We start from the raw sequence: 21,052 nt of genomic DNA on the forward strand, positions 1-21,052 counted from the left end.
ATTCAAACTTACCTCCCAACTGACTTGTCCCTCAACCCTACTGTACCTAATAACCTTGCTCTTATTCACATTTACTCTCAGCTTTCTTCTTTCACACACTTTACCAAACTCAGTCACCAGCTTCTGCAACTTCTCACATGAATCAGCCAACAGCGCTGTATCATCAGCAAACAACAACTGACTTCCCAAGCTCTCTCATCCACAACAGACTGCATACTTGCCCCTCTTTCCAAAACTCTTCCATTCACCTCCCTAACAACCCCATCCATAAACAAATTAAACAACCATGGAGACATCACACACCCCTGCCGCAAACCTACATTCACTGAGCACCAATCACTTTCCTCTCTTCCTACACGTACACATGCCTTACATCCTCAATAAAAACTTTTCACTGCTTCTAACAACTTTCCTCCCACACCATATATTCTTAATACCTTCCACAGAGCATCTCTATCAACTCTATCATATGCCTTCTCCACATCCATAAATGCTACATACAAATCCATTTGCTTTTCTAAGTATTTCTCACATACATTCTTCAAAGCAAATACCTGATCCAGACATTCTCTACCACTTCTGAAACCACACTGCTCTTCCCCAATCTGATGCTCTGTCCATGCCTTCATGCTCTGAATCAATACCCTCCCATATAATTTCCCAGGAATACTCAACAAACTTATACCTCTGTAATTTGAGCACTCACTTTTATCCCCTTTGCCTTTGTACAATGGCACTATGCAAGCATTCCGCCAATCCTCAGGCACCTCACCATGAGTCATACATACACTGAATAACCTTACGAACCAGTCAACAATACAGTCACCCCCTTTTTTAATAAATTCCACTGCAGTACCATCCATACCCACTGCCTTGCCAGCTTTCATCTTCCGCAAAGCTTTTACTACCTCTTCTCTGTTTACCCAAACATTTTCCCTAACCCTCTCACTTTGCACACCACCTTGACCAAAACACCCTATATCTACCACTCTATCATCAAACACATTCTTTTGGAAAAATTAAAAATGAGGGGATCATTTTCAACCGCCCCACTCCCTCCCCTTTTTGTCGCCTTCTACAACATGCAGGTAATACATGGGAAGTTTGAGAACAATATGTGGTGTTAGGTGGTTTGATCGAGTAAGTAATGTAAGGGTAAGAGAGATGTGTGGAAATATTAAGAGTATGGCTGAAAGAGCAGAAGAGGGTGTGCTGAAATGGTTTGGGCACATGGAGAGAATGAGTGAGGAAAGATTGACCAAGAGGATATATGTGTTGGAGGTGGAGGGAACGAGGAGAAGTGGGAGACCAAAATGGAGGTGGAAAGATGGAGTGAAAAAGATTTAGAGTGATCGGGGCCTGAACATGCAGGAGGGTGAAAGGCGGGCAAGGAATAGAGTGAATTGGATCGATGTGGTATACCGGGGTCGATGTGCTGTCAATGGATTGAATCAGGGCATGTGAAGCTTCTGGGGTAAACCATGGAAAGTTCTGTGGGGCCTGGATGTGGAAAGGGGGCTGTGGTTTCTGGCATTATTACATGACAGCTAGAGACTGAGTGTGAATGAATGGGGCCTTTGTTGTCTTTTCCTAGCGTTACCTCGCACACATGAGGGGGGGAGGGGGATGTTATTGCATGTGTGGCGAGGTGGCGATGGGAATAAATAAAGGCAGACAGTATGAATTATGTACATGTGTATATATGTATACGTCTGTGTATGTATATATATATGTGTACATTGAGATGTATAGGTATGTATATTTGCATGTGTGGACGTGTATGTATATACATGTGTATGGGGGTGAGATGGGCCATCTCTTTCGTCTGTTTCCTTGCACTACCTCGCAAACACGGGAGACAGTGACAAAGCAAAAAAAAAAAAAAAAAAGGAGCTATCTTAGGGAAGTTTCATGATATGGAAGGAGAGATAAGAGACAGAATAGTCCTGGGTAGAATGATGAAGGGGTAGAGGTTTAAGTACAGAAGTGAAGAAGGGACTAAGGAACAGCATAATCCTCCCAACCCTGACCTATGCAGCCAAAACATGAACATGGAACCAGTCACAGAGGTCAAGATTCCTGGCTCTAGAAATGAGGGGTAGTATGAGATATGTGGTATGTCAGGGAATGTAAAGGAAATTAATTTTGGAATGGAAGAGTGGGTGAATTGTAATACTTTGAGGTTTTATGGATAAGACAGAAAGTGTACAAGACAAGAATATGATAGTACAATTAAAGGGGTTGGTGTTAGAGGAAGACCACATGTAACATGGGGAATTAGAGTGTAACAATACTGGAGGCAGAGAAATGGTGGAAGAATGCATGGAATAATGCATGCGAGGGAGGCATGTAAATACAGGGATAAGTGGAAACTCTTTTGCCATGGCCACTCCTTTGATGGGAGTTCCCAGATAGACAGACATTGAACATGAAAACTTTTTTGTGCTATACCTTGAAGTGTTACAAAAAAAAAAAAATCAACTGTGAGATAAAAAATGAGTAATGCCATGTGGCTGAAATGCTCAGAGAGCACAAGGTTATGCAAGTCTAATTTTTTTAGATACTTTTTTGAGAAGTATACCCTTGAGCCAACTTGGTAGGCACTCACCATTAAAAGAGAGGGATTTCTTTGTTATACTACATTTCTATAAAAACCTGACTGACATCCATGAAAGTAATGAGCATCGACTGCTTGTCAAAATCTATTTGTACCACGTAGAAAATAAGTTCTGCAAGAAGGGAGACTGATTTTTGTTTTGTGACCTGGGCAGACTGAGAATGGGGATTAACCCAGGTTGGACTGGCAAGGCAGAACAGAGGTAAAGGTAACTAGTAATAACTTTGTATTCAACCTCTGGTTAACAGATTGGGTGGGTTTAGCTAAATTGATTTTTCATTAAGTGCATTTGGGAACCAGCCACCTGGGAGACAAATAGTTTTCATTTGGCAGTGTAGTTTGGTTGTAGCATATATCCTTTGAGTACAAAAAAAAAAAATAACTAAAACAAGTGAAAATTCAAGTAAATGAACTGCAATTCAGTTTAGAAGCTCTATGCTAATAACTCTGAAGACTGTGAATACTTATGACTCACCTGCTGTTGCAATTTATTCTGCAAAACCTCTTTGGCACCAGCTAGCTTAGCTATCTCTTCTTCTTTATCATTTAAAGCTTCTTTTAAACATAACACTTCTGCTTTGTCTTTTGCTGTTTGTTCTTGTTCAGCAGTGCTATGAATTTCCTTCTGCAGTATTTCAAGCTTCTGAATTATACTTTGATTCTGTAATCTTATGGTTGAGGCAGCTTGCTCGCTACATGCTTTGAGAGAGGAAACCAGGGCATCATCAGTAATCCCACCTGATGATGGTAAACTCTGTGCTGCTTCTAAGGACGATTGTACTCGTAAAAGGCTAGACTTCATGCCTGATACTTGGCTGGTCATTTCCATCACTTGCTTGGACAGCCATGATACTTTCTGACCCTCAGCTATACTAACATGTTCTGATACTTCATTTATCCTTTGAAGTAACGTCTGCTGAAGTCTTTGTAAATGATCCTGAATAATGTGGAAATTTTCTTCTAGTGCCTCACTAATATTACAGTTAGTTTCTGAGGCTTTGTTTTTTAGGATTACAATAAGTTGTTTATTACTTTCTTTAATAGTGTTCATGTGTTCCTCTAGTACAGCCTGATCATGCCTTGTGTCTGTATTTAGTGACTGGAGGCCTTGTTCAAGCAAATATATTTTCTTGTGAATAAGATCTGACATTTTTTGAATTTCATGTTGTACCTCAGATATTTCCTCTATGGTACAGCTTTTCTCAAGTGAATGTACGAGAGATTTCTCAAGTGCCTGTACCTTATCTCCAATATCTTTAGTCAGGCTCTCAGAAACCCCACTATCTTCTAACTGGCTTGATGTTCTAATTGCTTTCTTTACTCAGTAATCTGGGTAACTAGATATTGTTTCATATCAATAAGTCCCTCTGTGTTGGAGTCCTTATTATCTTGAAAATTGTTTGTCATGCATTTTATCATCTGTTCACTACTGTTCTTCAGATCTTTCAAAGCAGATATAATGTCTGCCATCACCTGTTGTTCACTGGATCCATGATTATGAGAGTCATTCATTTCTCTCTCAATGCTCTCCAGTCTTAAATGAATATTTGAATCTACTTCTCCAATAGCCCTATGGAGATCACTAGACAATGCTCCTACAGTATCACCGTAAATGTTAGTCATAGTACTTAACTGACCCTGTAATATGTCTTGTAGATGCTGTATCTTCTCACTTAGCTGTTGATGAGTCTCATTACCTTGCAATGTTGATGTTTGCTGCATGGCACTAAGCTCTTGATGAGTCTCATTACCTTGCAATGTTGATATTTGCTGCATGGCACTAAGCTGTTGATGAGTCTCATTACCTTGCAGTGTTGATGCCTGCTGTATGAAGGCATTAATGTTACTTTCAAGCTTATCAATCTGATTAGCAATAGTTTTGCTGATAATTTCTAAAGCAGAGGACTTGTTCATTTCAGTTCCTTCTATAATTAGAGACTTGAAATCATGAGACAGGTTTTGTATAATGGGTTCAAGTACAGATGTAATCATCTGAACTTGAACACTCTTTCCTTGCATGTCACTAGCTGACTCTGACTTGCAGTCAGAATTGACTGGATTTGTCTGAACAGCTACATGTCTTCTTAATGTTGCTCTCTGACAAAATGAATCACTGACAGCCTTCTTATGCTCAGCATAACAATTAGGGTTTACTCCATTGGTCTGAACATGACGAGTCTCTGTGTGTACTTGTGTTTGGGATGACTTCATCTGTTTCTCAGGAGTACACTGGATTCCTTCATTGGTTACATGTAATGTATCAGTTTCTTCACTTTGAACTGCAATATCTTCTTCACATAACAATTTACTTCCAGTATTTCCTTCTTGTTTAGTCTGTGTTGAAACTGTTAAAGTCTTATTTTTGTTTATTGTTGCAAATTTGTGGAGCTGCTGGATGCCAGATTCTTTTAGCTCACCCATTGAGTTTTGGGTATAATTTTCTGTCTGGTGCACTACATTTGCTACTGCTGATGAAGGGTCAGTTTGTGTGTCAGATTCTTTTATGTGAGAAAATATCTTGTCAGTCTGAACATGGACTGTAACACTGGGGACAGCAGAAAAATGTATATTTTCTGTCTGACAACTCTTCATTGACACATATCTGAAAGACAAGAGGAAAGATAAGTTGTGAAATGGTTATTCATAACACAGTTACATTTTACCTAAGCTATACGTTAGCAAGATGCAAATAGTTTTTGAAGATCATGATAAACTGTCAAGTTATAACACATGCACATTCTTCAACAGATACTTTCACTTGATTTCTGTATTCACAGTCACATCATTATATTTCCATACACAGAAATCATACATCAGCATCAAGCATGTCGCAGGGTTGCTAGAGATACACAGAATACTCACTTTGTCTGAGATGAAAGCTCCTCTAACTTTCCTTGGAGGCTCTGGTTAACACGTTCTTTGGTCTGAAGTTGCACCATCAGTGAGTTTACCAGCTGCTCTTGCTGCTGGGCATGTGCACGAAGAGAAGTACACTGTTCTTCCAGCTGGACACAACGATGGTGACAATCATCAAGGGATTGATCCTTTAGACGAGATGAATCTTGTTCACACTGGCCTTGATACTCTAGCTTTCTAATGCGTGCAACAAGAGTGGAGATCTGGTGAAAACATGCCAATATAGATATTAATCAACTTGGACCTCACTAGTTCTTTCAATGTAATAAATCACTAACCATCATTTACCTTGTCAGTTTTGATAAAGAGGCTTATTTGTCTAGAATTCGTACACTCCCTTTTACTCCACTATCCTTTATCCAGTGGAACAAAGTAGGTTTAATAAGAAAAGAGGATGCATTAATCTGATTTTTACTCTGACAGGAAATGGAAAAAGTTTTGATATAAAAGGTATATGCAGCATTTTTGGATTTGATAAAGTGAATGCAAAAATAATATACAAAGCTTTGACTGTATATGACTTGCAGCATAAGACATATGGATGCTGTTAACAGCTTTAAAATGGAAGTGATGCACGTGTAAGAAAAACGTCTGTACTTTAAAACCCTAACAACAGCAATGAAGCTTCATAGCACCTGGAGGTCTGGCAATTCTTACTTCAAAAACTTGATGGCTCATATCCCTTGAACTTTCCTGTGAGATTTGGCAGTATATTGTTGGGAAGCAGATAGAGGAAAAGGCTAAACCTGTCATTTGTGTAAGTATTCAAAAAATATATTGTGCGAAATCTGTTTTTTTTACTGTGGCATTTATAGACTTCCATGGTATAGCACTATGCATAGCTGACTGTGACACATTCATGGTTACCTGAGGTTGAGCACATGGGTTTGATCTGTGGTTGTGGCGCTTGGTCCACAGTCAACCCAGCTATTCATTCTTCTTTAGGGGCTGGTCAATAAATTGGATACCTAATTTATGCTTTTTTTTATTATTATACTTAATCACTGTCTCCCATGTTTGCGAGGTAGTGTAAGGAAACAGACAAAGCATGGCCTAACCCACCCACATACACATGTATATACATAAACGTCCACACACGCACATACACATATTTACTCATTTCAACGTATATATACATTTATATACACAGACATATAGAGATATACACATGTACATATTCATACTTGTTGCCTTCATCCATTCCTGCCACCACCATGCCACACATGAAATAGCATCCCCCCAGCCCCCCGTGAGGAAGCGCTAGGAAAAGACAAAAAGGCCACATTTGTTCACTTTCAGTCTCTAGCTGTCATGTGTAATGTACTGAAACCACGGCTTCCTTTCCACATCCAGGCCCCACAAACATTTCCATGGTTTACCCCAGGGGCCATATTCATAAAACTTCGTAGAATGCTTAAATATGCTTAACCCCAAAGAATTTTACTTAACTTTAATAATTCTGCTAAGCATGTTTCTGAAAGCTGCCTTTCGCTTACGTATTTGCTTAGCAGATGACAAATTTAAGAAACCTCGGGAGGACTCTTAAGCAATTAAGAATTTGCATAGCAATGTAAACATGGCCGTACGACAGGAGAGACTTGTTCAACTGAAAACTTTTAGGCCCCATAAAGATGTTCTGGGTGTGTTTGATGATGCAGAACTTATCAAAAGATATCGACTTGATCGTGCAGGAATACAGTTTGTCACAGAATTAGTGAGAAATAAGATAGAAAGTCCTACAGCAAGGAACATGGCTATCATGCCAGAACTGAGAGTGATGATAACCTTACGTTATCTTGCTACTGGAAAAATGCAGTTGTGCAGTGATGATTTTGGACCAACACAACCTACTGTAAGTAGGGTTATTGCACAGACTTTGCAAGCTCTAAGCTCCCCAGAAATTGTCCGGCGTTTCATTGTTTCCCACAGATGTTAGGGAGATACGATCAAAACAAGAAGAATTTATGCAAATTGCAGGCTTTCCTGGTGTTGTGGGTGCAATAGATGGCACTCATGTAAGAATAGTGGCACCTTCAGTGAATGAAGAACATTATGTAAATGGGAAAAATTACCATAGGATAAACACACAGATAGTTTTTGATGCCAAGTAAAAAAATAATCAACATCGTTGCAAACTGGCCAGGATCAATACGATTAGAAAATTCTTCAACAAAGTGGCCTGAGAAGATTATTTGAAAACCATCATGTACCACCAAGTTGTCATCTTATTGGTGATAGTGGTTCCCCTTGTAAATGTTGGCTTTTGATCCCTTACCTACCACCTGAAGATGGTGCTCAGACAGCTTATAACAGGTAACATAGAATGCTTTGCTGGATGTTTACATGAAACAAAATGTCAGTGCTATTTACATTTCCACACTGGCTATAGAAGAAACAGGCTAGGTTTCATATCTCTTGCAACTTCTTCCACAATCCAAAATTGGCCTAACCTAACCTAATCCAGGGTGCAAAAGATTTCTGGATTATGAGAAAAGCTTGATTATTAGCCTAGGTGTAACAACATCCACACTCAGATTTGTGTGTAATACATTTCTTATATTACAGGGCACACAAGAAAACTAGGTGTATTATGGAAAGGGGAATTGGTCAGCTGAAACGTCGATGGCATGTTTTGCGTGGAGAAACTAGGGTCAAGCCAGAAAAAGTCTGACAAATAATCATGGCCTGTGCTCTTTTACATAATATATGTAAAGAGAGAAATTTACTCCTTCCAGATGAAAGTGACCTCGACATTCTACTTGGAAATAATTTGGATGCAGAAGCACACTTAAATCACTTATACCCAGGAGATGAACCTCAAGAAGGTCTGTGTTACAGAGACTACTTTGCCAATTTACATTTCATGGCAGAACAGTGATTTAGTACCATGCATACTTCTTCAGATTAAATTATAAGGGAAGAATGTACATTGCTGGCAGAATTTCACTTGCTAATTATTATTATGCAGTGTATTTTTCTTATTTTAATAAGACATCATACAAACTCCTCAGATGTTTTAAAACCATACCTTACCCTTTGTCATAACAATCTGTAGATTTTCATAAATGGTTTTACTACCTGGAAAATCAAACAGCTGACTCTGTAATCATTTATTTTCAGCAAAGAAATACATTAACTTGTCCACAAACTAGCATTTGGAGAGAAAACAGTAACAACAAATTATAAGTGAATCCTTGGAGGCGTTAAAAAGTTTGTTTCAAAGAAAAAATAGACTATTATTTGTTAGGAATTTTAACTACAAGGAAGTAGATTGGGAAGTAATGGACACAGGAACTAATGAGACTTCTTTGGGTAACAAACTGATGGTTGGGCGTTGGATCATATGTTAAGTCAGCAAGAGAACACAATTAGAGGTGGTTATAAACCATTAAGATTAGACTTGGTTTTCACCAAGGCTCTTGATGAGATACGAAACATAGAGTATTTGTGTCCTATGGGGAAGAGTGACCATTGGAGGTAACAGTGGGAGGTCCAAAGTAAGGGATGAAACTTACAGAGTAGATACAACTATGGAAGGGCAAATTCAAAAAATGGGTCTCCAATACTTTGATGGCATCAACTGGATTTAGATGGAAGTACTGCAAGGTAATCAGAAAAACTATGAATTTTTGATGATGTATAAGGAAGGTGTTCATTAGGTATGTCCCTATGTTCTCTAAAAGGATTAGAAACAAATCAATTCTAAATAAGGCAAAGGAAGACAAGGACCTAAGGGTGGTTATACAGGATGATGTATCACCAGAAAAGCACAAAACAGGATTACTCGAGGGGTAATATAGATTAATGACAAGTGTGGTTTTTCATTATATGGAGGAGGAAATGCAAGGTAAATGAAATTAGGTAAATACACTAAACCTGAATGCAAAAATTTATTTTCAAATATTTCATAGACTACTCATTAGTTCTACTAAATTATCACCCTTGGAAGTTTTTCATAGCCTAACTTGTACTGGAGTACCATTAAATTAAATGAAATTATATAAGTAGAAAGTATCCCTGGGGATAGGAGAGAAAGAATACTTCCCACGCATTCCTCACGTGTCGTACAAGGTGACTAAAGGGGACGGGAGCGGGGGGCCAGAAACCCTCCCCTCCTTGTATTTTGACTTTCTAAAAGGGGAAACAGAAGAAGGAGTCACGCGGGGAGTGCTCATCCTCCTCGAAGGCTCAGATTGGGGTGTCTAAATGTGTGCGGATGTAACCAAGATGAGAAAAATGGAGAGATAGGTAGTATGTTTGAGGAAAGGAACCTGAATGTTTTGGCTGTGAGTGAAACGAAGCTCAAGGGTAAAGGGAAAGAGTGGTTTGGGAATGTCTTGGGAGTGAAGTCAGGGGTTAGTAAGAGGACAAGAGCAAGGGAAGGAATAGTACTACTACTGAAACAGGAGTTGTGGGAGTATGTGATAGAGTGTAAGAAAGTAAATTCTAGATTGATATGGGTAAAACTGAAAGTTGATGGAGAGAGATGGGTAATTATTGGTGCATATGCACCTGGGCATGAGAAGAAAGATCATGAGAGGCAAGTGTTTTGGAAGCAGCTGAATGAGTGTGTTAGTGGTTTTGATGCACAAGACTGGGTTATAGTGATGGGTAATTTGAATGCAAAGGTGAGTAATGTGGCAGTTGAGGGAATAATTGGTATACATGGGGTGTTCAGTGTTGTAAATGGAAATGGTGAAGAGCTTTTAGATTTATGTGCTGAAAAAGGACTGGTGATTGGGAATACCTGGTTTAAAAAGCGAGATATACATAAGTATACGTATGTAAGTAGGAGAGATGGCCAGAGAGTGTTATTGGATTATGTATTAATTGATAGGCGTATGAAAGAGAGACTTTTGGATGTTAATGTGCTGAGAGGTGCAACTGGAGGGATGTCTGATCATTATCTTGTGGAGGCGAAGGTGAAGCTTTGTAGGGGTTTTCAGCAAAGAAGAGAGAATGTTGGGGTGAAGAGAGTGGTGACAGTAAGTGAGCTTGGGAAGGAGACTTGTGTGAGGAAGTACCAGGAGAGACTGAGTACAGAATAGAAGAAGGTGAGAACAAAGGAGGTAAGGGGAGTGGGGGAGGAATGGGATGTATTTAGGGAAGCAGTGATGGCTTGCGCAAAAGATGCTTGTGGCATGAGAAGCGTGGGAGGTGGGTTGATTAGACAGGGTAGTGAGTGGTGGGATGAAGAAATAAGATCTTTAGTGAAAGAGAAGAGAGAGGCATTTGGACGATTTTTGCAGGGAAAAAATGCAAATGAGTGGGAGATGTATAAAAGAACGAGGCAGGTCAAGAGAAAGGTGCAAGAGGTGAAAAAGAGGGCAAATGAGAGTTGGGGTGAGAGAGTATCATTAAATTTTAGGGAGAATAAAAAGATTTTTGGAAGGAGGTAAATAAAGTGCGTAAGACAAGGGAGCAAATGGAACTTCAGTGAAGGGGGCTAATGGGGAGGTGATAACAAGTAGTGGTGATGTGAGGAGGAGATGGAGTGAGTATTTTGAAGGTTTGTTGAATGTGTTTGATGATAGAGTGGCAGGTATAGGGTGTTTTGGTCGAGGTAGTGTGCAAAGTGAGAGGGTTAGGGAAAATGATTTGGTAAACAGAGAAGAGGTAGTAAAAGCTTTGCGGAAGATGAAAGTCGGCAAGGCAGCAGGTTTGGATGGTATTGCAGTGGAATTTATTAAAAAAGGGGGTGACTGTATTGTTGACTGGTTGGTAAGGTTATTTAATGTATGTATGACTCATGGTGAGGTGCCTGAGGATTGGCGGAATGCGTGCATAGTGCCATTGTACAAAGGCAAAGGGGATAAGAGTGAGTGCTCAAATTACAGAGTTATAAGTTTGTTGAGTATTCCTGGTAAATGATATGGGAGGGTATTAATTGAGAGGGTGAAGGCATGTACAGAGCATCAGATTGGGGAAAAGCAGTGTGGTTTCAGAAGTGGTAGAGGATGTGTGGATCAGGTGTTTGCTTTGAAGAATGTATGTGAGAAATACTTAGAAAAGCAAATGGATTTGTATGTAGCATTTATGGATCTGGAGAAGGCATATGATAGAGTTGATAGAGATGCTCTGTGGAAGGTATTAAGAATATATGGTGTGGGAGGCAACTTGTTAGAAGCAGTGAAAAGTTTTTATCGAGGATGTAAGGCATGTGTATGTGTGGGAAGAGAGGAAAGTGATTGGTTCTCAGTGAATGTAGGTTTGCGGCAGGGGTGTGTGATGTCTCCATGGTTGTTTAATTTGTTTATGGATGAGGTTGTTAGGGAGGTGAATGCAAGAGTTTTGGAGAGAGGGGCAAGTATGCAGTCTGTTGTGGATGAGAGAGCTTGGGAAGTGAGTCAGTTGTTGTTCGCTGATGATACAGCACTGGTGGCTGATTGATGTGAGAAACTGCAGAAGCTGGTGACTGAGTTTGGTAAAGTGTGTGGAAGAAGAAAGTTAAGAGTAAATGTGAATAAGAGCAAGGTTATTAGGTACAGTAGGGTTGAGGGTCAAGTCAATTGGGAGGTAAGTTTGAATGGAGAAAAACTGGAGGAAGTAAAGTGTTTTAGATATCTGGGAGTGGATCTGGCAGCGGATGGAACCATGCAAGCGGAAGTGAATCATAGGGTGGGGGAGGGGGCGAAAATTCTGGGAGCCTTGAAGAATGTTTGGAAGTCAAGAACATTATCTCGGAAAGCAAAAATGGGTATGTTTGAAGGAATAGTGGTTCCAACAATGTTGTATGGTTGCGAGGCATAGGCTATGGATAGAGTTGTGTGCAGGAGGGTGGATGTGCTGGAAATGAGATGTTTGAGGACAATATGTGGCGTGAGGTGGTTTGATCGAGTAAGTAATGTAAGGGTAAAAGAGATGTGTGGAAATAAAAAGAGTGTGGTTGAGAGAGCAGAAGAGGGTGTTTTGAAATGGTCACATGGAGAGAATGAGTGAAGAAAGATTGACCAAGAGGATATATGTGTCAGAGGTGGAGGGAACGAGGAGAAGTGGGAGACCAAATTGGAGGTGGAAAGATGGAGTGAAAAAGATTTTAAGTGATCGTGCAAGGCGTGCAAAGAATAGAGTGAATTGGAACGATGTGGTATACCAGGGTTGACGTGCTGTCAATGGATTGAACCAGGGCATGTGAAGTGTCTGGGGTAAACCATGGAAAGTTTTGTGGGGCCTGGATGTGGAAAGGGAGCTGTGGTTTCGGTGCATTATTACATGACAGCTAGAGACTGAGTGTGAACGAATGGGGCCTTTGTTGTCTTTTCCTAGTGCTACCTCACACACATGAGGGGGGAAGGGGTTGTTATTCTATGTGTGGCGAGGTGGCAATGGGAATAAATAAAGGCAGACAGTATGAATTATGTACATGTGTATATATTTATATGTCTGTGTGTGTATATTTATATGTACATTGAGATGTATAGGTATGTATATTTGCGTGTGTGGATGTGTATGTATATACATGTGTATGTGGGTGGGTTGGGCCATTCTTTCGTCTGTTTCCTTGTGCTACCTCGCTAACGCGGGAGACAGCGACAAAGCAAAATAAATAAATAAATAAATGTAGAAAGTACATACTTAGATGAAACTATAACAATGTAATTATATGAAACTATGATGATTTAACTAAAAAATAAAATAACATAAGAAGAAGCAATATTGTTGAAGTGAAAGGTCACAAATTCAAGAAATTGCAAATTTAAATGCCATACACTACTCCATACTAATGGAAAGGGGTAAATATGAAACTAAACCAAAACAATTAGAACATATCAGATTTGACTCAAAAATGCTATATGTTTCATAGACTGCAGAAGAGATTAAAGTTTTCATACATCAGGCAGAAGCAAAAAATCTTGCAATAACATTCAGCTGGACCATGCCTATATTTTAAGTGCACTCTTCCTTCATCTCACAGTATTTCTTAAGTTGCACTTTCGCCAATTCAATTTTAGTTTTCTGCAGCTCCATTTGTGCTCTGGCAGCTTCCATTTGTGCTCTGGCAACTTCCATTTGTGCACTATAGAATTTAATGGTATTCTGCAGTTCTTTAATTTTTAGGTCTATTACTTTTTCTGCGATAGGTTGTCCCAAGTCTACAGATGTAGGCCTATGGATCAGTGTTGAACCTGAAGGCTGGGATTCTTGTGAGGACTGAGGAGGAGGTATCATTATGGTGCATGTCCTGTGAGAGATAGAAATGAATCCAGGTTAACTGTAAAACATAAGTTTAAAACTTTGGCTGTAATTTGAACTAAATTGTAACCTCATTTGATTTCTTAAACTTTAATGCTTTCTATAATACTATTAATAAAATCTTGACTAGCCTGGTTATATGAAGAGGAAACTTTAATACTTTCTATAATACTATTAATAAAATCTTGATTAGCCTAGTGAACATAGAAAATATATACAGAATGCTAACCTAGTGGTATCCTCACAGGAATCATCAGTCACAGAATCGTAGCTAGTAAGCCCTGAAATTTCCGATGATGCTCGAGCTATCAGGACTATGAATATCTGCTACTGCATCTGATAAAGGATCAAGCTGAGGCTTATTGCTTGATGGACCACCACCTGTAAAAATACATACTGTGATTAAGAAAAGTGCACAAGCATTATATAGCAATAACTTAGTCTAGCCTATGTAAGTTTTTCACATGGCTTAGCTTAGGCCTAGCCTATTGCAGAGTGAGACCATGAAAACTATGAAACTGTCTTATTTCCATTTTTGCTTCATAAAGAGTGACCTAGGTCCTCCACTTTGGATAGTGTTACCCTCAAACCACCTACAAAATGGGTATAGTTTCATGAGTTACCTACCTGTTTTACAAGAGAGCCTCTTGTGAGTAGCAATCCTATTCTTGCCTGAGGATATAATGTTGTGATACCTCTTCTGAACTTGTTCCACAGTTCTTGACACGCAGGGAAAAGCTGCATTTATCTGCTGTGTAATGCTCTGCCAAGTTTCCACTTTTATTCTGGACGAAACCCATCCGAAAATTTACCGTGTACAATCTTCTTATGTTGTTTGATCAAATTCATTAACAATAAGGTTTTGTCCTCCATCCAGTTTGAAATTCTCTTTCTCATGGATGCAATAGATGCCATTATTATGAAGAAAAATGATGTTGTAATAATAGCTTGGTTACCATAAGTCTTAGAAGGAACCATGTCTCTCTCTTGGATGAGTTTATGTTTCGGATCGTGTATATAGTCGCCATTCAGTGACAACAGTTGGAAAAAACGTGATAAATAAAAATCTTTTCTATTCACTTCCAACTTCAGTATTTTGCATGATCTATATTTTCCTAATAGAAACGTTATCATAAGATATAGTTAATTCTATCATTAAAAAAAAACAAAAAAGAATAAATCAAACTGCATTTCATACTTCTTAAATCTTATGCTTAAGTTTTGCTAAGCATCATGCTTAGTCCTTTTTTGTGTGGCACTTAAGTCACTTCCTCAGCTAAGCATAAAAATAAGCAAAAATTTAAGAAATTTTCTGCATACGGCCCCAGACGCTTCACATGCCTTGGTTCAGTCCATTGACAGCATGTTGGCCACGGTATACCACATCATTCCAATTGACTCTGTTCCTTGTACACCCCTCGCCCTCCTGTATGTCCAGGCCCAGATAAATCAAAATCTTTTTCGCTCCATCCCTCCACCACCAGTTTGGTCTCCTGCTTCTCCTTGTTCCATCCATCTCTGACAAACATATCCTCTGTCAATCTTTCCTCACTCATTCTCTCCATATGTCCAAACCATTTCAACACACCCTATTCTGCTCTCTCAGCCACACTCTTTTTATTACCACACATCTCTCTTACTCTTTCATTACTTCCTTGATCAAACCACCTCACACCACATACTGTCCTCAAACATCTCATTTCCAACACATCCACCCTACAACCCTATCTATAGCCCATGCTTCGCAACTATATAACATTGTTGGAACTACTATTCCTTCAGACATACCCATTTTTGCTCTTCGTGATAACATTCTCTTCTTCGAGACGTTCTTCATCTCTCCTAGAACCTTCGTCCCCTCCCCCACCCTGTGACTTGCTTCCACTTCCATGGTTCCATCCCCTGCTAAGTCCACTCCCAGATATGTAAAACACTTCACTTCCTCCAATTTTTCTCCATTCAAACTTTCATCCCAATTAACTTGTCCCTCAACCCTACTGAACCTAATAACCTTACTCTTATTCACATTTACTCTCAACTTTCTCCTTGCACACACTTTTCCAAACTCAGTCACCAACCTCTGCATTTTCTCACCCGAATCAGCCACCAGCACTGTATCATTGGCGAACAACAATTGACTTATCACTTTCCAAGCCCTCTCATCCACAACAGACTGCATACTTGCCCCTCTCCAAAACTCTTGCATTCATCTCCCAAACCACCCCATCCATAAACAAATGAAACAACCATGGAGATGTCACACACCCCTGCTGCAGACCAACATTCGCTGGGAACCAATCACTCTCCTCTCTTCCTACTCGTACACATGCCTTACATCCTTGGTAGAAACTTTTCACTGCTTCTAGCAACTTAACTCCCACACCATATACTCTTAATACCTTCCTCAAAACATCTCTATCAGCCCTAGCATATGCCTTCTCCAGATCCATAAATGCTACATACAAATCCATCTGCTTTTCTAAGTATTTCTCACATACATTCTTCAAAGGAAACACCTGATCCACACATCCTCTACCACTTCTGAAACCACACTGCTCTTCCCCAATCTGATGCTCTGTACATGCCTTCACCCTCTCAATCAATACCCTCCCATATAATTTCCCAGGAATACTCAACAAACTTGTACCTCTGTAATTTGAACATTCACTTTTATCCCCTTTGCCTTTGTACAATGGCACTATGCATGCATTCCACCAATCCTCAGGCACTTCACCATACATACATTGAATATCCTTACCAACCAACCAACAACGCAGTCACTACCCCCTTTTTTAATAAATTCCATGGCAATACCATCCAAACCTGCCACCTTGCCAGCTTTCATCTTCTGCAAAGCTTTCACTACCTCTTCTCTGTTCCCCAAACCATTCTCCCTGACCCTCTCACTTCGCACACCACCCCTACCAAAACACCCTATATCTCTATGTGAGAATATATGGTGTCAGAGGTAAGTTGCTAGAAGTGAAAAGTTTTTACCAAGGATGTAAGGCATGTGTACGAGTAGGAAGAGAGGAGAGTGACTGGTTCCCAGTGAATGTCAGTTTGTGGCTGGGGTGTGTGATGTCTCCATGGTTGTTTAATTTGTTTATGGATGGGGTGGTTAGGGAGGTGAATGCAAGAGTTTTGGAGAAAGGGGTAAGTTTGCAGTCTGTACTGGATGAGAGGGCTTGGGAAGTGAGTCAGTTGTTGTTAGCCAATGATACAGCGCTCGTGGCTGATTCGAGTGGGAAACTGTAGAAGCTGGTGACTGAGTTTGGTTAAGTGTGTAAAAGAAGAGAGTTGAGAATAAACATGAATAAGAGCAAGGTTATTAGGTTCAGTAGGGTTTAGGGGCGAGTTAATTCAGAGGTAAATTTGAATAGAGAAAAATTGGAGGAAGTGAAGTGTTTTAGATATCTGGGAGTAGACTTAGCATCGGATGGAACCATGCAAGCAGAAGTGAGTCACATGGTGGGGAAAGGAGCGAAGGTTCTGGGAGTGCTGAAGAATGTGTGGAAGGTACCCATTTTTGCTTTGGGAGAGCAAAAATGGGTATGTTTGAAGGAATAGTGGTTCCAACAATCTTATATAGTTGTGAGGCATGGGCTATAGATAGGGTTGTGCAGAGGAGGTTGGATGTGTTGGAAATGAAATGTTTGAGGACAGTATGTGGTTTGATCGAGTAAGTGTAATGAGAGGGTAAGAAAGATGTGTGGTAAGAAAGATATTTATATTTATTTATTTTGCTTTGTCCCGCGTTAGCGAGGTAGCGCAAGGAAACAGACAAAAGAATGGCCCAACCCACCCACATACACATGTATATACATACACGTCCACACACGCACATATACATACCTATACATCTCAATGTACACATATATATACACACACAGACATATACATATATACACATGTACATAATTCATACTGTCTGCCTTTATTTATTCGCATTGCCACCTTGCCACACATGGAATAACAACCCCCTCCCCCCCTCATGTAAGCGAGGTAGCACTAGGAAAAGACAACAAAGGCCCCATTCGTTCACACGCAGTCTCTAGCTGTCATGTAATAATGCACTGAAACCACAGCTCCCTTTCCACATCTAGGCCCCACAGAACTTTCCATGGTTTACCCCAGACGCTTCACATGCCCTGATTCAATCCACTGACAGCACGTCAACCCTGGTATACCACATCGATCCAATTCACTCTATTCTTTTCTTTTCTTTTTTTTTTCTTAATTTTCCAAAAGAAGGAACAGAGTAGAAGGCGACTTAAAGGGAAGGGAGCGGGGGGCTGGAAATCCTCCCCTCTCGTTTTTTTTTAAATTTCCAAAAGAAGGAACAGAGAAGGGGGACCAGGTGAGGATATTCCCTCATAGGCCCAGTCCTCTGTTCTTAATGCTACCTCGCTATCGCGGGAAATGGCAAATAGTGAAGAGGGTGGTGAGAGTAAGTGAGCTTGGGAAGGAGACTTGTGTGAGGAAGTACCAGGAGAGACTGAGTACAGAATGGAAAAAGGTGAGAACAATGGAAGTAAGGGGAGTGGGGGAGGAATGGGATGTATTTAGGGAATCAGTGATGGATTGCACAAAAGATGCTTGTGGCATGAGAAGAGTGGGAGGTGGGTTGATTAGAAAGGGTAGTGAGTGGTGGGATGAAGAAGTAAGAGTATTAGTGAAAGAGAAGAGAGAGGCATTTGGACGATTTTTGCAGGGAAAAAATGAAATTGAGTGGGAGACGTATAAAAGAAAGAGACAGGAGGTCAAGAGAAAGGTGCAAGAGGTGAAAAAAAGGGCAAATGAGAGTTGGGGTGAGAGAGTATCATTAAATTTTAGGGAGAATAAAAAGATGTTCTGGAAGGAGGTAAATAAAGTGCGTAAGACAAGGGAGCAAATGGGAACTTCAGTGAAGGGCGCAAATGGGGAGGTGATAACAAGTAGTGGTGATGTTAGAAGGAGATGGAGTGAGTATTTTGAAGGTTTGTTGAATGTGTTTGATGATAGAGTGGCAGATATAGGGTGTTTTGGTCGAGGTGGTGTGCAAAGTGCGAGGGTTAGGGAAAATGATTTGGTAAACAGAGAAGAGGTAGTAAAAGCTTTGCGGAAGATGAAAGCCGGCAAGGCAGCAGGTTTGGATGGTATTGTAGTGGAATTTATTAAAAAAGGGGGTGACTGTATCGTTGACTGGTTGGTAAGGTTATTTAATGTATGTATGACTCACGGTGAGGTGCCTGAGGATTGGCGGAATGCGTGCATAGTGCCATTGTACAAAGGCAAAGGGGATAAGAGTGAGTGCTCAAATTACAGAGGTATAAGTTTGTTGAGTATTCCTGGCAAATTGTATGGGAGGGTATTGATTGAGAGGGTGAAGGCATGTACAGAGCATCAGATTGGGGAAGAGCAGTGTGGTTTCAGAAGTGGTAGAGGATGTGTGGATCAGGTGTTTGCTTTGAAGAATGTATGTGAGAAATACTTAGAAAAGCAAATGGATTTGTATGTAGCATTTATGGATCTGGAGAAGGCATATGATAGAGTTGATAGAGATGCTCTCTGGAAGGTATTAAGAATATATGGTGTGGGAGGCAAGTTGTTAGAAGCAGTGAAAAGTTTTTATCGAGGATGTAAGGCATGTGTACGTGTAGGAAGAGAGGAAAGTGATTGGTTCTCAGTGAATGTAGGTTTGCGGCAGGGGTGTGTGATGTCTCCATGGTTGTTTAATTTGTTTATGGATGGGGTTGTTAGGGAGGTGAATGCAAGAGTTTTGGAAAGAGGGGCAAGGATGAAGTCTGTTGGGGATGAGAGAGCTTGTGAAGTGAGTCAGTTGTTGTTCGCTGATGATACAGCGCTGGTGGCTGATTCATGTGAGAAACTGCAGAAGCTTGTGACTGAGTTTGGTAAAGTGTGTGAAAGAAGAAAGTTAAGAGTAAATGTGAATAAGAGCAAGGTTATTAGGTACAGTAGGGTTGAGGGTCAAGTCAATTGGGAGGTGAGTTTGAATGGAGAAAAACTGGAGGAAGTGAAGTGTTTTAGATATCTGGGAGTGGATCTGGCAGCGGATGGAAACATGGAAGTGGAAGTGGATCATAGGGTGGGGGAGGGGGCGAAAATTCTGGGAGCCTTGAAGAATGTGTGGAAGTCGAGAACATTATCTCGGAAAGCAAAAATGGGTATGTTTGAAGGAATAGTGGTTCCAACAATGTTGTATGGTTGCGAGGCGTGGACTATGGATAGAGTTGTGCGCAGGAGGATGGATGTGCTGGAAATGAGATGTCTGAGGACAATGTGTGGTGTGAGGTGGTTTGATCGAGTAAGTAACGTAAGGGTAAGAGAGATGTGTGGAAATAAAAAGAGCGTGGTTGAGAGAGCAGAAGAGGGTGTTTTGAAATGGTTTGGTCACATGGAGAGAATGAGTGAGGAAAGATTGACCAAGAGGATATATGTGTCGGAGGTAGAGGGAACGAGAAGTGGGAGACCAAATTGGAGGTGGAAAGATGGAGTGAAAAAGATTTTGTGTGATCGGGGCCTAAACATGCAGGAGGGTGAAAGGCGAGCATGGAATAGAGTGAATTGGAACGATGTGGTATACCGGGGTCGACATGCTGTCAATGGATTGAACCAGGACATGTGAAGTGTCTGGGGTAAACCATGGAAAGTTCTGTGGGGACTGGATGTGGAAAGGGAGCAGTGGTTTCGGTCCATTATTACATGACAGCTAGAGACTGAGTGTGAATGAATGGGGCCTTTGTTGTCTTTTCCTAGTGCTACCTCGCACAGATGAGTGGGGAGGGGGTTGTTATTCCATGTGTGGCGAGGTGGCGATGGGAATGAATAAAGGCAGACAGTATGAATTATGTACATGTGTATATATGTATATGTCTGTGTGTATGTATATATATGTGTGCATTGAGATGTATAGGCATGTATATTTGCGGGTGTGGACGTGTATGGATATACATTGTGTATGGGGGTGGGTTGGGCCATTTCTTTCTTCTGTTTCCTTGCGCTACCTCGCAAACGTGGGACACTGCGACAAAGGAAAATAATATAATGAAATATGTATATGAGTGGATGGGCCATTCTTCGTGTGTTTCCTGGCACTACCTTGCTGATGCAGGAAACAGCATTTATGTATAACAATAATAATATATATCCTTTGTCAACCTTTCGTCACTCATTCTCTCCATATGTCCAAACCAAATTCAACACACCCTCTTCTGCTCTCTCAACCTCACTTTTTATATTTCCACACATCTCTCTTACCCTTTCATTACTTACCCACGGGTGTGGACGTGTATGGATATACATTGTGTATGGGGGTGGGTTGGG

At 40.4% G+C, this 21,052-nt stretch overlaps 1 protein-coding gene and 1 pseudogene across 1 annotated transcript in view; one reads left to right on the forward strand and one right to left on the reverse strand.

Moving 5' to 3' along the window:
* Positions 1-21,052, reverse strand: part of LOC139745978 (uncharacterized) — a 190,255-nt gene that overhangs the window by 49,790 nt on the left and 119,413 nt on the right. Inside the window, 3 exon segments of the mRNA XM_071656739.1 lie at positions 3,093-3,937; positions 3,940-5,219; positions 5,480-5,736. Of these exon segments, the coding sequence (XP_071512840.1) occupies positions 3,093-3,937; positions 3,940-5,219; positions 5,480-5,736 (2,382 nt within the window).
* LOC139745979 (putative nuclease HARBI1) lies at positions 6,222-8,068 on the forward strand (annotated as a pseudogene).

This window comes from Panulirus ornatus, chromosome 63, assembly GCF_036320965.1.
Source record: "Panulirus ornatus isolate Po-2019 chromosome 63, ASM3632096v1, whole genome shotgun sequence".
In the NCBI taxonomy this organism is placed as follows: Eukaryota; Metazoa; Arthropoda; class Malacostraca; order Decapoda; family Palinuridae; genus Panulirus; species Panulirus ornatus.